This window comes from Pseudochaenichthys georgianus, unplaced genomic scaffold, assembly GCF_902827115.2.
Source record: "Pseudochaenichthys georgianus unplaced genomic scaffold, fPseGeo1.2 scaffold_684_arrow_ctg1, whole genome shotgun sequence".
Classification (NCBI taxonomy): Eukaryota; Metazoa; Chordata; class Actinopteri; order Perciformes; family Channichthyidae; genus Pseudochaenichthys; species Pseudochaenichthys georgianus.
Genome location: NW_027263238.1, coordinates 50,001 through 65,856, shown reverse-complemented (window position 1 = coordinate 65,856; position 15,856 = coordinate 50,001). Strand labels below are relative to the sequence as shown.

Below are 15,856 nucleotides of genomic sequence, written 5' to 3'. Positions count from 1 at the left end.
GAAATACTGCAGCAACAGAAAAATAGACTTATGCTACAGGAGAAGAAACATGCATGCATATGATAGTATTTAAATTACAGATGTAAAAACATATATAAATAGGATGGTATTTACATTTCTGATTCTGATCTCCCACCTATTGTATATTATAACCTTTGTAAAACTGAGCAGCCCGTGAGAAGCGGCCCAGGAAACCCCGTACGTACAATGGAACAGCAGAGATCGCGTCGTTACGTCTTCGCCATTTTCTTTCACCGGGAGTAAAGAACCTGAAAAAGCACCGGGGATTTTATTTACCTTTTATTACCTGGAGCTCCTTCATCACGGCGGATCCGCATCGTGCAGGTTAGATCAGCGTGGTGAGTACAACCCCCAGAGGAACTATTTACATGTGAAACATGCTGTGTTTTGTTGCTAAGTTACCTGCTAGAAAACATGGCAGTTAGCTTAGCATGGCTAGCCGGCATTTTGAAAACCAACGGGCCTGTTTTGACCAACGGTTAAATATGTGTGTGTGAAAATAGGGGTCAACAAATAACAAATGCATTGAATAATGAAGGTTTCAGATGCTTTCTTATCACCCTGATTCTGGTCCTGTAAGCCCGAGGCCTGCTGGTAACTAAGAGGCGTGCTGGATGTAATTCAGTGTAATGTAAAAGGATAATTAGTGGATTATTATTATACTATTAGTGGGAGGGTTAAATATGGAAGCCCATTTCCGCCATTGTGCAAACAACGGTATCATGCGAGTTGTTATTATGACTTTCTATCTCATTAATTCGACATACAGTAAGTCATTATTAAAGTAAGTCAAAATAATGAGATAAATAAATCCTAATATGAGATTGTATGTCGAAAAAAATGATTTACATGGTATCTTTTTTTCTTACATTTCAATTTGTATCAATGGCGAAAAAAGGGGTTGAACAAATAATCAGAATCTGTTTTATCACCAAGTAGGTTTACAAATACAAGGGATTGCTTTGCTGTAAGTGGTGAATACAAAGACACAGACATGTAGGAAAACATTTTATGTATAAAAGCTATTTTGAAGACAATATTTACACCAAATATAGTCATGTGAGAAACTAGGTACAGTAAAATATGACAAATACTATATTCTAAGTGGCTGATTTAAACAGGGGTGTGGAGCAGAAATGTGCACAATGTGTCTTTATAAATGGGGGGAAAGGGTTCAAAGAACAACCAATGCATTAAATAATTCAGTCAGACCGAGGTGGAAGAAGTAATCAGATCTTGTACTTGATTGTTATTATTTTGTTCATCTTTCACGATCAACATTTATTTAAGTTCTGTTTTTTGTTTTGTTTTACTCTTTTTATTTTCACATTATGTGGGCTTACATGCTGCTGTGATTTAAAAAACATTCCCAATTTGGGATCAATAAAGTATATATTATCAATTGGTATACATATGATATAAATAGATGTGTTTATAAAACGAAAAATAGGGGTTAATTAAACAACAAATGCATGTTTGTGACATGCAATGTAGAATTTATATCTTTTTTTATATATCTGTTATGGAAGTTGAGCAAACATGATTTGGGACACAGCAGTTTGGCCTACTTGTGCTCAAATCAGAGTAATTATTTAGTATTACTGGGTATATAACCTTTTTAAATGGTAGAGGCGGATTAAACATGTCACCCCAAGCTTTACTAATTACCATTAGCCCTTTTTAAATAAAAAAAGATATGATATAATGTCTTTGGGACCTAAATGGCACCGAATGCTAGGAATGACCCCTACTATTTTACATGTATTATCCTTTTCAAATAAAATTCCACTTATTTTAAGACTCCCATGTTTGAATTGCATAATTATCTTTTTTTAATGAGCGTTCTTGGCAGGAGATCTAAGCATTGCTTTGCCAACAACTGATCCTCTGGTATTGCTGTGGATATGATAATAAGAATAACTTGAAACACAGCCACCACTCCAGTTTTTAAACGATGGCGCCAAACCGCCCGCTAAATAGTTTCTGTTGTAGCCTCAGTTGTGGTGTTGTTGTTGATACTGTCATTATGTGTTGTGCACAGATGTCTGGAGACATGGCCACAGATCAGGTGAACGGGAACGGAAGCGTTTCTGAGGAGCCGATGGACACCACCGAGGTGACCCGCTCCGAACACTTCCCAGCTCTTCTGGAGGCTGGTTTACCTCAAAATGTTGCCGAGAAGCTGGATGAACTTTATGTAGCAGGTAAGCACAACGCTCAAGAAGACTCACTTTGATTGGCCCGTTTCAGAATTAAATATATTTCATAATGATGAATGTAATCACTTTCATGTTGCAGCTGGTAAATATGAAGCTTCTTTGAGTTCATACACTGCAAAGTAACTAACTATAGCGCAAATGAACGTCGTGTAAAAAGTACAATATTTTCCTCCGTCTGTAGTGAAGTGAAAGTATGAAAGCAGCAATACTGTAAAGTGAAAGTACCTCCACTTTTACTTAGGTACACATCCTTAAACAATAACGATGACTATATATGTGTTTTATATATAAGAGAATTAGTCAAAGTGTTGAGAGGGAGACCGGCATGGGTTAAAACTAAGAGAAATGAAGAATATCACCAGACTTGCCTTTTAAAATGGTTTGCTTGAACATCAGACATGACTCTCTCGTCAGGGCCTTTGTGATTGGCTCATAACTGAATAATAACAGTGTATTAAAAAGCCGTTACACTAATCATTTTAGCAGCAGGGTGTCAGAGGTAGCAGTGTGTTTGCAACTCACGGATAATCCCTCTGCTGCCCATGTTTGAAAGTTCCTTTTCAAGAAACCTCTTAAATCAATACCAATCAATATTGACTATTCTCTCAGTGTAGTCCTGCTGTTTCACGTAGAAGCTGGAGTGAAGGGTAGGAGGCAGCTGGTGTGGCCTGCGCAGAAACAAAGGGGCAGCTGTCCTTCAGCAGCAGGTGAACTGAACTCTGAGCAGCAGGTGAACTGAACTCTGAGCAGCAGTGAACCGGTAGTGGCTTCTTTAAAAGCGTTTACAGCATCTTGTAATCTAGTTGTATCACATTTTTAGTTTAATGATTTCTAAACACTGTCCTTTGATTGTGCCGCGCGACATCTTTCGCATGAGAGTTATTGTGTTGAAACGTGGCACTGAAAGAGGCTGTAAACTATTATCAGACTTCTGAGGGATAGCATTTCCTTTCTCCTATATATATATACAGCTTTATGATTATTATGTATGGCTGCTATCTCTCAGTTAGACCATTCAACTACTGTAACACTAACTGCAATATATACTTTCACTTTCACTACTGTCACCTTGCTGCTATCACACTACTTTATACATGCCACGTTTAAAATACTGTTACTGTACTTATTGCTATCCTTCTGCTAATCTCTAGTGTTTTATGCATGCCTCTTATTTAAAATGTTTGCTATTTTTCCTCTTAACTTTTGCTGTAACAATGTACCCTTCCCCTCGGTGAGACTAATAAAGGGGTTCTGATTCTCTTTCATAACGCGGCATGAATGCATGATAATAAGAAGTGATTAAAGCAGGGAAGTGTTACAGCTTCATCCGGCGCAGAATAATCGTATTAATAATCTTCTATCTTGAGTGGAAGATGAAATGGAAACGGGACGAAGCACACAAACAAAAGCAAACCAGACACTTTGTTTTTATCTCCTTCTAGGATACATGTTCATCTTGTGCAACTGCTTCATATTCGTCTCAGTCACACGTCCTTTATCTCGACTACATCGTGCCTTCTTTCTTCTGTTTTCACACCGTATTTACCGCCTGTCTCGCTTGTGTTCCTCAGGCCTGGTAGCCCACAGTGATCTGGACGAACGGGCGATCGAAGCTTTGAAAGAGTTCAACGAGGACGGAGCCCTGCAGGTGCTCGCGCAGTTCAAAGAGAGCGACCTGTCACACGTGCAAGTACGTTCAGTCATCTGAAAGTTATTTTATTATATGTCTTTATTGTACAAGGACCATGCATACAAATACATTAAAGGGCACCTATCATGCAAAATGCACTTTCAGATCAACATGTGTCCCCGGTAGTGTTAATTTCGTTGACTAAAACTATGACGAAATATGTTCGTCCACGACCTTTTTTTCCATGACGAAAACGAGACGATGACGAGACGGCACCGACGGCAGTAAACAATAACTGTAACGAAATCATCATGCAATATCGTTGACGAAAAGTGTCGAGACGAAAATGTAGTTTACTAAATAAAAACTATGACAAAATCTCTCTTTACTTTCGTTGACGAAAAATGAGGAGACGAAATATTATCAAAGATAACGTTACATCTCCGATAGTCAGTTTTTCTCCCAGCAGTTCCGGTGCTGCCGCAGAGCAGCAGCTGTTTCTGTGCTGCGCGCGGCGGTACATTTGAATTACACCGGGCAGCGGCACATTGTCAGGAAGACTCGTGGCCTAACTAACTTTATTTAACAGAAAATGAAATGGCAACAACAGGGCTTGTTCGCACTCGCGTTAACCGAATACCCCCCGTCAGCGCGAGTGAGTGATAAATTGTGCACTCGACGGGTAATGATGGATTATGACGGAAATGTTACGATCCTGTCAAAATGACTGACAACGAAAAAGTCTAAAGCCACCACTGCTTGGGAGAAAGAAACAATGTGATATTTGGGCCCATTTTCGCTACAATGAGGCGGAGAAAAAAAGCGAATGCAGTGTTTCATCAGAAGGGAAGCAATGCGGCCGAAACACAGCCGGTACAACCACCACACACCAGATACTCTCTGCAAAGCTGCTTCATCATTCAACCTAAGTTTCATCAAATAAGGACAAGATATAATCCTATTGTGAAATAAGTTTGACTGAAATGACAAATGATTGGTTTTGGCTAGTTTGACTGAAATGTTCTATAATCTGATGACTAAAAAAGACTCAACAGTTTTCATTGACAAAAACTTGACTAAATAAAAATAGGATGAAGGTGACTAAATATGACAAACTGAAAAGGAAATGGAACACAGGACTAAGACTAAAACTAAACAAAAAAATAGCTGACGAAATTAACCCTCGTCCCCGGTGTGTCGGGGAACTCACGCAGCGTCAGGAAATAAACCCTCTCTCTTTTCCTCCGTACCCAAATCTCTAAAAACGGGGAACAACGGAGCTGATCCAGATTTGCGTCCGATACGACGTAACATCTGAAATGTGGACCCACGGGCCAATCAGAAACGTTGCTATCAGAAACAATGCCCGACTGTTCTGGACGTAATATGGTCGGTGTTTACATTAGCATGCTAACACTCAGAGCTAACCTGTGCTGGAGAGCATGTGTGTGAAGAAGCAGGAAGTAGAAAGGAACTCACCTCGTGGTGTAACCGGCAAGAGAGAAAGCCTTTGAGCTCCAGACTGTTTCAGATCCTTGATGATCCATGATATGGAGTTTCATCACGGCAGCATTTAGTTTAGACGGTAGCTGCCGGTAGCATCTCCCGGGTTTCTGCAGTCCCTGGGCAGGTAGACACAAAACAAACATTAACAGCTCATAATGCCGATCACACTGGCAATTAAAACAGATCAAATACAGATGTATAAAATATAAATACTAGTACATTTGTAAATATAAATATAATTTTACAGCTCATTTAAACTAGCATCTTAAATGACCATAAAATGAAATGGGGAAAACGTGGTGAAATCTGTGCTGATTTTAAGATCACCTGAAGGCAGGTTCCAACGTTTGAGTCTTTGTTTAAAATCCTGTTTCGGTACACGCTGCATAATTAACACTTAATCTGTCGAGTGCATTATCGGGTGCTCCAACGCTTGTTACAGTGGTAAACATACATCGAAAATCGAGCATATTTGATTATATATACTTGTATATAACAGTATGATATTGTATCGACCCGACCACGGATAAGCGGGAGAGGATGGATGGATGTTGTATCTGTAGCATGTCGTGTGAGACTCACTGTCAAGCTACTTGTTCTAATACATTTTACACACACAAAAAAATGGGAAAATACTATTTTTTATTTTCCATGTTTAACTTCAACAGTATTTAACCCGGTCTGTCTCCCTTCCAGAACAAAAGTGCCTTCCTGTGCGGCGTGATGAAGACGTACCGGCAGCGGGAGAAACAAGGCACTAAAGTTACAGATTCCACTAAAGGACCCGACGAGGCCAAAATCAAGGAGCTGCTGGACCGTACCAACTACACACTGGACGTCACAACGGGGCAGCGCAAGTACGGAGGACCCCCACCGGAGTCCGTGTATTCAGGAGCCCAACCCAACGCGGGAACAGAGGTACGATTCAGAGGAAGTCCCACTGTCAGACGGAGATTTAAATGAGCAAGTGGTCACTTTAACTGGGGAAAAAGTTAGTTAATTTCCATCAATATGGGTAGGTGGATAGATAGGTAGGTGGATGGATAGATGGATAGATGGATGGATGGATAGATGGGTAGGTGGATGGATAGATGGATAGATAGATGGATGGATGGATGGATAGATAGGTAGGTGGATGGATAGATGGATAGATAGGTAGGTGGATGGATAGGTAGGTAGGTGGATGGATAGGTAGGTAGGTGGATGGATAGGTAGGTAGGTAGGTAGGTGGATGGATCGGTAGGTGGATCGATGGATATGTAGGTGGATGGATGGATAGATAGGTAGGTGGATGGATGGATGGATGGGTAGGTAGGTGGATGGATGGATAGGTAGGTAGGTAGGTAGGTGGATCGATGGATGGATGGATAGGTAGGTGGGTAGGTGGATGGATAAGTAGGTAGGTAGGTAGGTAGGTGGATGGATAGATAGGTAGATGGATGGATATGTAGGTAGGTAGATGGATGGATGGATGGATGGATGGATGGATGGATAGATAGATAGATGGATCGATGGATGGATAGATGGATGGATGGATGGATAGATAGTTAGTTAGGTAGGTAGGTAGGTGGATGGATGGATAGATAGATGGATAGATGGATGGATGGATGGATAGATGGATCGATGGATGGATGGATAGATAGTTAGGTAGGTAGGTAGGTAGGTAGGTAGGTAGGTAGGTAGGTAGGTAGATGGATGGATGGATGGATGGATGGATAGATATTTAAAAAAATATATAAATAATGATAAAAAAGAAAATTCAAAACATAAATAACGTTTATTTGTATTTATTTTTCCTGCTTAATAATAACAAAAGCAAGTCATTGAGTGTGTGATTATAATTTTTAAAAATATTCTTCTTGGTTTCTCTGGTAGATATTTGTTGGGAAGATTCCCCGGGACTTGTTTGAAGACGAGCTGGTTCCTCTCTTTGAGAAGGCGGGGCCTATCTGGGACCTGCGGCTGATGATGGACCCTCTGAGCGGCCTGAACCGCGGCTACGCCTTCGTCACGTTCTGCACTAAAGAGGCGGCGCAGGAGGCCGTCAAGCTGGTGAGTCGCTGCTCCAGAAACACCTAACCCTGTCTCAGGAATCAAGTCAAGCAGCACGTGTGTGTTGGGCGACATTCCCGTTCATAATCCAGTAACATTTAACCAGGAACCTTGGGGTCAATGGTCCAAAATAAGCAAAACGGTTAGTTGTTGAACATATTTCATATCAACACTTAAATTCTGATCTACTCAATTGTCTTATCTCTATTGTACTTATTTTGGTATATTTAGATTTCTGCTAAACTTTTGTTCTTTTTTAATTCCTGTTTTCTTTTTTAATTTAAAAATAAAAGTTTATTCCCTCTAACTGTGTTTATGTACACCGGAGTTAAACCTTTATTCTTCTTCTCTCCAGTGCAATAACCACGAGATTCGCCCCGGTAAACACATCGGTGTGTGTATATCCGTCGCCAACAACCGGCTATTCGTCGGCTCCATTCCCAAGAGTAAAACGAAGGAGCAGATCGTGGAGGAGTTCTCGAAAGTCACCGGTAAAAACATCTCGTCTGGTTTCAAGCATTTCATTGTGAACTGTCGAGACTTCTTGGTTTATTTATACAGCATGTAATACATATGCATATACTCGTATACATCTACTGTACACACACACACACACACACACACACACACACACACACACACACACACACACACACACACACACACTATGCTGCAGATAAGCTGTACTATAGGCAGTGGAGAAGACTTCTTGATGACTTCCTGTCGGTGAATGTGTCGTGTTGTTTTTCCAGAGGGTCTCAGTGACGTCATACTGTACCATCAACCCGACGACAAGAAGAAAAACCGCGGTTTCTGCTTCCTGGAGTACGAAGATCACAAAACGGCCGCTCAGGCTCGCCGTCGCTTAATGAGCGGAAAGGTGAAGGTTTGGGGGAACGTGGTGACGGTGGAGTGGGCCGACCCCATCGAAAACCCCGACCCCGAGGTCATGGCGAAGGTGAGCGTTAATGGTATTCTAAATCAAAATGTCTCCGTTAGGCTGATCTTACACGGGACTCATCCCACTGTCCAGGGAAGAAGGGCGGTGCTTTCAACCACTGTGTCGAGGGAAGCTGTCCGACTTCACTCCATCTGTCCCAAAGAACATCATTTAGGGGCTGCTAAGAAAATCCAACAATGCCATGGTCCCAACCAGCTTAACGTGAGGGCGAGAGGGAGGGAGGGCGAGAGAGAGAGGGAAGGCGGGAGAGAGAGAGGGAAGGCGGGAGAAAGAGGGAGGGCGAGAGAGAGGGGGAGAGAGAGGGAGGGAGAGAGAGAGAGAGGGAGGAAGAGAGAGAGAGGGAGGGACGAGAGAGAGAGAGAGAGAGAGGGAGGGCGAGAGAGAGAGAGGGCGAGAGAGGGAGGGGGAGAGAGAGAGAGACTCTGATAAAGTCACATGTGAGGTGAATGTGTTTGAGGAGAGGCTGACGGCTTGGTTCCTTTCCGCAGGTGAAGGTTTTATTCGTGAGGAATCTTTCTGCCGGCGTCACGGAGGAGCTGCTGGAGACGTCCTTCAGCGAGTTTGGGAAACTGGAGCGAGTGAAGAAGCTCAAAGACTACGCCTTCATCCACTTCGAGGAGAGGGACGGGGCCGTGAAGGTGCGCTGGCTTGAATGTATATCTGATCTCGCTGATGAAACACTTGGAGGAAATGTTAACGGTGTGTGACTCGCTGCGGTTTCCCTCAGGCGCTGGAGGAGATGAACGGGAAGGAGATGGAGGGCGAGCGGATCGAGATCGTTTTCGCAAAACCTCCGGATCAGAAGAGGAAGGAACGCAAAGCCCAGAGGCAAGCAGCCAAACCCGTCATGTAAGAGTGCAATCAGCCTCTTCACACGATGCAATGCCATGGGGCGATTTCAGGGCCGCGCGTTTGGATCATTCAAAAAACGATGCTTTCAAACCTAAGACAAGTCTTTTAAATCATCTTCAGGTTCAATATTTTTGATTCAATTTCTTTGAATAAAATATTTATTTTCCGATTTCACTTTTATACATATTCTGATATTTGAATCCTTATTTTTATTCAGTTGCAGATTTTACGTTTTCAGATTCAAAGCAATGATTTCTTCAGGTTTCACTTTGCTTTTCGCTTTCAGATCGTTTTTTCGCTTTCAGATCGTTTTTAACTTTCAGATCGTTTTTCGCCTTCAGATCGTTTTTAACTTTCAGATCGTTTTTAACTTTCAGATCGTTTTTAACTTTCAGATCGTTTTTCACTTTCAGATCGTTTTTAACTTTCAGATCGTTTTTCGCCTTCAGATCGTTTTTCGCTTTCAGATCGTTTTTCGCTTTCAGATCGTTTTTCGCTTTCAGATCGTTTTTTTCGCTTTCAGATCGTTTTTTCGCTTTCAGATCGTTTTTCGCCTTCAGATCGTTTTTAGCTTTCAGATCGTTTTTCGCTTTCAGATCGTTTTTAACTTTCAGATCGTTTTTAACTTTCAGATCGTTTTTCGCTTTCAGATCGTTTTTCGCTTTCAGATCGTTTTTCACTTCCAGATCGTTTTTCGCCTTCAGATCGTTTTTCGCTTTCAGATCGTTTTTCGCCTTCAGATCGTTTTTCGCTTTCAGATCGTTTTTCGCTTTCAACCTTTTGGTCCTGATGGTGCTTGGGGGGGGGGGGCGGGGCTTAGCAAGGAGTAGTTGGGTATCCTGAGTGACAGGCCTCCCTCTGTCATGTTGCCTTCATGGATGTAAGTTAGCGCGAGAAATATAACTCAACACTTCCTCCACACAATACTCCCGTGATTGGTGGGAAACAAAAGTCAGAGTTCCGTTGAGCGAGCTGTCGAGCATCCTAGCGAGCTGTCGAGCATCCTCGTTGCAACAATCAAGGACTAAGAGCAATAAACTGCTGGAATGTGAAATGACGTATCCGCAATCAAGCGTTGTCCTTCCCCACTTCCACGTAGCTCCCTGAACGCAGCATAGCATAGGCTTGGTTTCTGCGATCAGAATCCCTTTATTAGTCCCACCGGGGATACATTTACATCGTTACAGCGGAGAAGAGCCAAAGACAGCTTGCTACTGCCGAAAGCATGCATAGAAAAAGTATTAAAGATTAAAAAAAGAATTATGATTTGTTTCAAAGTTACACACCCTGGAACAGTTGTGCGGATTTAGCAGCCAGGCATATATTGCAGTTTTTAACGGCATATATTGCACATAGTTGGTATTTATCAACAAGAGGGGTTACTAGGTCTACTAGGGGCCGTGCTGGTTCTATAGTCTTCAGGAAGGAAGGACCTGCGGTCTCTCTCCGTGAGGCAGCGCGGCGTCAGGTCCACCAGAACAACCTGCTGGCTCGTTGCGGATACGTCATTTCACATTCCAGCAGTTTATTGCTCTTATTCCTTGATTGTTGCAACGAGGATGCTCGACAGCTCGCTAGGATGCTCGACAGCTCGCTCAACGGAACTCTGACTTTTGTTTGCCACCAATCACGGGAGTATTGTGGGGAGGAAGTGTTGAGTTATATTTCTCGCGCTACCTTACATCCACAAAGGCAACATGACAGAGGGAGGCCTGTCACTCAGGATGCCCAACTACTCTTTGCTAAGCCCCGCCCCCTCCCCCCAAGCACCATCAGGGCCAAAAGTCTGAAAGCGAGAACAAAAGATCTGAAACTGAAAAAAACAAGGATTCAAATAATATTCAACCTGAAAAATGATTTAAAATACTTATTTTGAAAACATCGTTGTATTTTTCAAAGTTCAGGATAAAAACTTGAACTTTCAAATAAACTGTATTTCTTTGAACGATCAAAACTTATGACCCTGAAATCGCTCCATGCAAAAAGAAAGAGATCCCAATTTGGCAAATTCTTGAGTTGCATCGAGAGCACAGAGGCTGAGAGCTGTATTCTGTTTGAGATGTTCACATTCTGGATTGTTTATTTCTAGTGTCTCTCTCTCTCGCTCTCTCGCTAGTGCTCTCTCTCTCTCTCTCTCTCTCTAGTGCTCGCTCTCTCGCTAGTGCTCTCTCTCTCGCTCGCTCTCTCTCTAGTGCTCTCTCTCTCGCTCTCTCGCTAGTGCTCTCTCGCTCGCTCTCTCTCTCTCTCTCTAGTGCTCTCGCTCTCTCTCGCTCTCTCTCTCTAGTGCTCGCTCTCTCTCTCTAGTGCTCTCTCGCTCTCTCTCTCTCTCTCTAGTGCTCTCTCTCGCTCTCTCTCTCTAGTGCTCTCTCGCTCTCTCTCTAGTGCTCTCTCTCTCTAGTGCTCGCGCTCTGTCTCTCTCTCTCTCTAGTGCTCTCTCTCTCTCGCTCTCTTTCTCTCTCTCTCTCTCTCTAGTGCTCTCTCGCTCTCTCTTTCTAGTGCTCTCTCGCTCTCTCTTTTTAGTGCTCTCTCTCTTTCTCTAGTGCTCGCTCTCTCTCTCTAGTGTCTCTCTCTCTCTAGTGCACTCTCTCGCTCTCTTTCTCTAGTGCTCGCTCTCTCTCTCTCTCTAGTGCTCTCTTTCTCTAGTGCTCGCTCTCTCTCTCTCTAGTGCTCTCTTTCTCTAGTGCTCGCTCTCTCTCTCGCTCTCTCTCTCGCTCTCTCTTTCTAGTGCTCTCTCTCTCTAGTGCTCGCTCTCTCTCTCTCTAGTGTCTCTCTCTCTCTCTAGTGCTCTCTCGTGCTCTCTCTCTCTCTCGTGCTCTCTCGCTCTCGCTCTCTCTCTCTCTAGTGCTCTCTCTCGCTTTCTCTCTAGTGCTCTCTCTCGTGCTCTCTCTTTCTCTAGTGCTCTCTCTCGCTTTCTCTCTAGTGCTCGCTCTCTCTCTCTCTAGTGCTCTCTTTCTCTAGTGCTCGCTCTCTCTCGCTCTCTCTCTCTAGTGTCTCTCTCTCTCTCTAGTGCTCTCTCTCTAGTGCTCTCTCTCGCTTTCTCTCTAGTGCTCGCTCTCTCTCTCTCTAGTGCTCTCTTTCTCTAGTGCTCGCTCTCTCTAGTGTCTCTCTCTAGTGCTCTCTCTCTCTCTCTAGTGCTCTCTCTCTCTAGTGCTCTCTCTCGCTCTCTCTAGTGCTCTCTCTCGCTTTCTCTCTAGTGCTCTCTCTCTAGTGCTCTCTCTCTCGCTCTAGTGCTCTCTCTCTCTCTCTCTCTCTAGTGCTCTCTCTCTCTAGTGCTCTCTCTCTCTCGCTCTCTCTCTAATGCTCGCTCTCTCTCTCTCTCTCTAGTGCTCTCTCTCTCTCGCTCTCTCTCTAGTGCTCGCTCTCTCTCTCCTCTCTCTCTCTCTCTCTAGTGCTCTCTCTCCTCTCTCTCTCTCTAGCGCTCTCGCTGCACAGTACCCCGCTCATTACACGGCCAGATACTAAACAAACTAACGACTCGACTCCCCATATTAATTGAAATAATTGTATTGACTTAAAAATGATCGTATTTCTTCCGCTGGAAGTCGGGCTGGCGAAGACTCTTCACAGTTTCTGACCCAGTCCTTAAACTCTGCAGAGCCCATTCCGTGTTCCTGTTAGTGTTCACTTCCTCTCTGCCTTCATCTGGTGGCTTATCTGACGTCCGGCGTTGCGTCTTCAAGCAGAATCGAGATTACAACTAAGCCGTGTAATAAATACATATAAACGAGGGGTCACCATTCGATTCGAGATTCAAAATATCTCAGGAGTCCGACCTGTGAGGCATGAAGAGCGGACAGAGTGAAGAGGATTGCTGCATAACGTCTACGTGCCATTAGGGCTGCACGATATTGGAAAAAATACAGGATTTGAAGAAAAGGCAGTTATACAATTGGTATTTTTTCTAACGATATTTAACCGGGTGAAGGATTTTAGTCACGGACGTCTGGATCTTAAGTTATCAGAGCAACAAGCTGAGCCTGCTCGGTTAGCAGCGCCGAACTGGAGAAACACATGAAACTACTTTATTCAGTGTTTTCACCTTTAATCACGGGGTCCGTTTGCTTTGGAGATCTGATTGTGATCGGTGGTCTGCTGTCACGCACTCAAGAACCCCGGACATGCGAGTTTTCCTTTTGTAGCAAGCAGCAAAAGAATCGTAAGATGACGTGTTTCAGTTAATTTGCCTATTTAAAGGTGGGGGAGGTAAGAATGGAGAAACCAGCTCCAGTGCGCTAGAATCTGAAAACTTCCTCTCAGAGCCCCTCCCCCAACACACACGAACGTGCACATGACCAATGAGGGCACTTCAGATATTCATTGCTATCGAGCTGTTAAGAGCATTCCATGGAATATAACAAGTGTATCTCGAGCCGGTTTCTCAAACTTACCCCACGTTTAAAATCGTACGTCCTAATTTATTTATTTTTTAAATCACACTTCCTGCGATGTGAATATCTCGCATATCGCAATTAACGTCACGACACGATATATCGTGCAGCCCTACATTACGGACATTACGGAGCTCACGCGTTGCGGCAAGACTGAAAAATGTGGTTTGAAAAAAAAACTGAAAAATGGGAATCGATTCTTGGAATTTCCTGAATCGGCGGAGATTTCATATAAAACAATGTTCTCTGTGTCTCTCCAGGTACGACGATTATTACTACTACCCTCCCCCGTCCCACATGCCTCCCCCGGGCCGAGGTCGGGGTCGAGGAGGGAACCGTGGCGGCGGTGGCTATTCTAACTACCCGCCCGACTACTACGGCGGCGGCGGCTATGATGACTACTACGACTACTACGGCTACGACTACCACAACTACCGCGGCGGCTACGAGGACCCGTACTACGGCGGTGGCGGCGGCTACGAGGACTTCCAGGCGCCCAATCGCGGACGAGGGGGCGGCGGCAGCAGGGGCCCCAGAGGAGGAGGCTCTTCTCCGGGCAGAGGAAGAGGCGTCGGGCCCCCTAGAGGACGAGGAGGAGGGGGAGGAGGAGGAGGAGGTGGAGGAGGATTCTCCCCGAGAGGAATGGGACGCGGAGGACGAGGAACACGAGGAGGAGGAGGTCTGCAGCCGAGAGGGCGAGGAGGGGTACGTGGTGCTCGGGGTGGCCGCGGTGGAAATGTAGGAGGAAAACGTAAAGCTGATGGGTACAACCAGCCCGATTCCAAGCGGCGCCAAACCAATAATCAGAACTGGGGCTCTCAACCCATTGCTCAGCAACCGCTCCAAGGCGGAGATCATTCTGGTAACTATTCCGGTTACAAATCCGACAACCAGGAATTTTATCAGGATTCCTTCGGGCAGCAGTGGAAGTAAAAGTAAAAAAAAAAAAGTAGGGCTACGATTTATTACGTTATTGTCAGATCAAGTCTGATATTTGTTTCCTTGCAGCTCCACTCGCAGCATCTCAAACAAAGGACAGATATTAAGGAACACTTAACATTATTACAATCCCTGAAAAAACAAAAACACCTTGAAGACCCTCTAATGTTTCGACCCGGGCTTTGATTACAAAGTCCGTGTTTCTGTCTTCTTTATTTAGAGACGTGATCTGATTGGCCCTCACTCCCTGCCTTTTTGTTTTCCCTCCAAAAAAAAATTGGTGATTTTATGAATGATCTTTTTGTACATATTTGAATAATCCGCTTGGACTCAAACCGTAGTCTCACTCCAACTTGTTTCTGGCGAACTGGTTTTTTCCTTTTTATTTTATTTCATCGTTTTAAAAAAAGATTTTCCGTAACAACGTTTGAAACCTTTTAGATGCGGATATGTGCTCGAGCTGTTTGGCTTATAGCTTTATGTATGTTTTTAGAGATTCTCGTTTCAATGTTAAATAGCTAACAGCAACAAAGCATATGTCTCCTAAACATGTATTTAAAACAAATGAAAATACAATTTGTATTGTCACAAAGTAATGTCTTGTTATTGAAAGAAGAACACAAAAAAAAAAAGGACCCTCGCAGTCCCATTTTTTGGCTTTTACATTTTGGCTTGTATTCTTTGCTGTTTGTCTGCTTTAATAAACATACACAAAAACTTCAAATTGTGTTGCAAATTCATGTTTCGGCAAATTCTCTCTTCAAATTGCCTTCAAATTTTTAGGGAAATGGACTAAAGGTTTGCCAACGCTGGCTCCATGCTACAGAGTCACCTTGCATGCCTTCAAATTCAAAAGCACTTCTTCTGATAGCCTCTGGCCGCTTCTCAATGTCGAGGAGGCTTGCTTGGTAGCACATGTATGCCGGGCATTCAAACAGTCCTCCGGCGCCACTCGATGACCTAGGATGCTTGACATAGTGGCTCTGGGGCAGCTTTCCTCGACATTGAGAAACGGCCACGGTATGTGGTGACATACTCCATCCTTAAGACTTCCTCATGTCCAAAAACATCACAATCTGGTGTCCTGGATTCACCGTCAGTGCAGCGTTGATAGTGAGCCCCTACGAGGGCACTCTTTCCAGTGGAGGGGAATAAATAAAAAAAGCACAATTTGATTTATTCAGAAGCTTGTCCCAGAAGGATCGACCTAGCTGAAGGAGACTAGTCTGCATGCGGAGGGTTGATGTTGCCCTGCATGCTTTGTGCTTTTGAACCCCCTCTCTCCTCC

The 15,856-nt window shown here is 43.8% G+C and overlaps 1 protein-coding gene across 4 annotated transcripts in view; it reads left to right on the top strand.

The window, feature by feature from the left end:
- Window positions 1-198: 198 nt before the first annotated feature.
- The window catches only part of LOC117443825 (heterogeneous nuclear ribonucleoprotein Q-like), a 20,206-nt gene continuing 4,548 nt past the window's right edge, over window positions 199-15,856 (top strand). Inside the window, exons 1-10 of one of the 4 annotated variants that reach the window (XM_071202659.1) lie at window positions 199-359; window positions 2,063-2,225; window positions 3,812-3,930; window positions 6,073-6,294; window positions 7,252-7,428; window positions 7,784-7,919; window positions 8,181-8,386; window positions 8,878-9,027; window positions 9,117-9,238; window positions 13,890-14,334. In XM_071202659.1, coding sequence (XP_071058760.1) covers window positions 2,063-2,225; window positions 3,812-3,930; window positions 6,073-6,294; window positions 7,252-7,428; window positions 7,784-7,919; window positions 8,181-8,386; window positions 8,878-9,027; window positions 9,117-9,238; window positions 13,890-14,334 — 1,740 coding nt within the window. In that variant the 5' untranslated portion in view covers window positions 199-359. Of the gene's footprint in view, window positions 360-2,062; window positions 2,226-3,811; window positions 3,931-6,072; window positions 6,295-7,251; window positions 7,429-7,783; window positions 7,920-8,180; window positions 8,387-8,877; window positions 9,028-9,116; window positions 9,239-13,889; window positions 15,293-15,856 lie in introns of those variants that run through there. The other 3 variants (XM_071202658.1, XM_034079658.2, XM_034079660.2) reach the window with 3 other exon arrangements.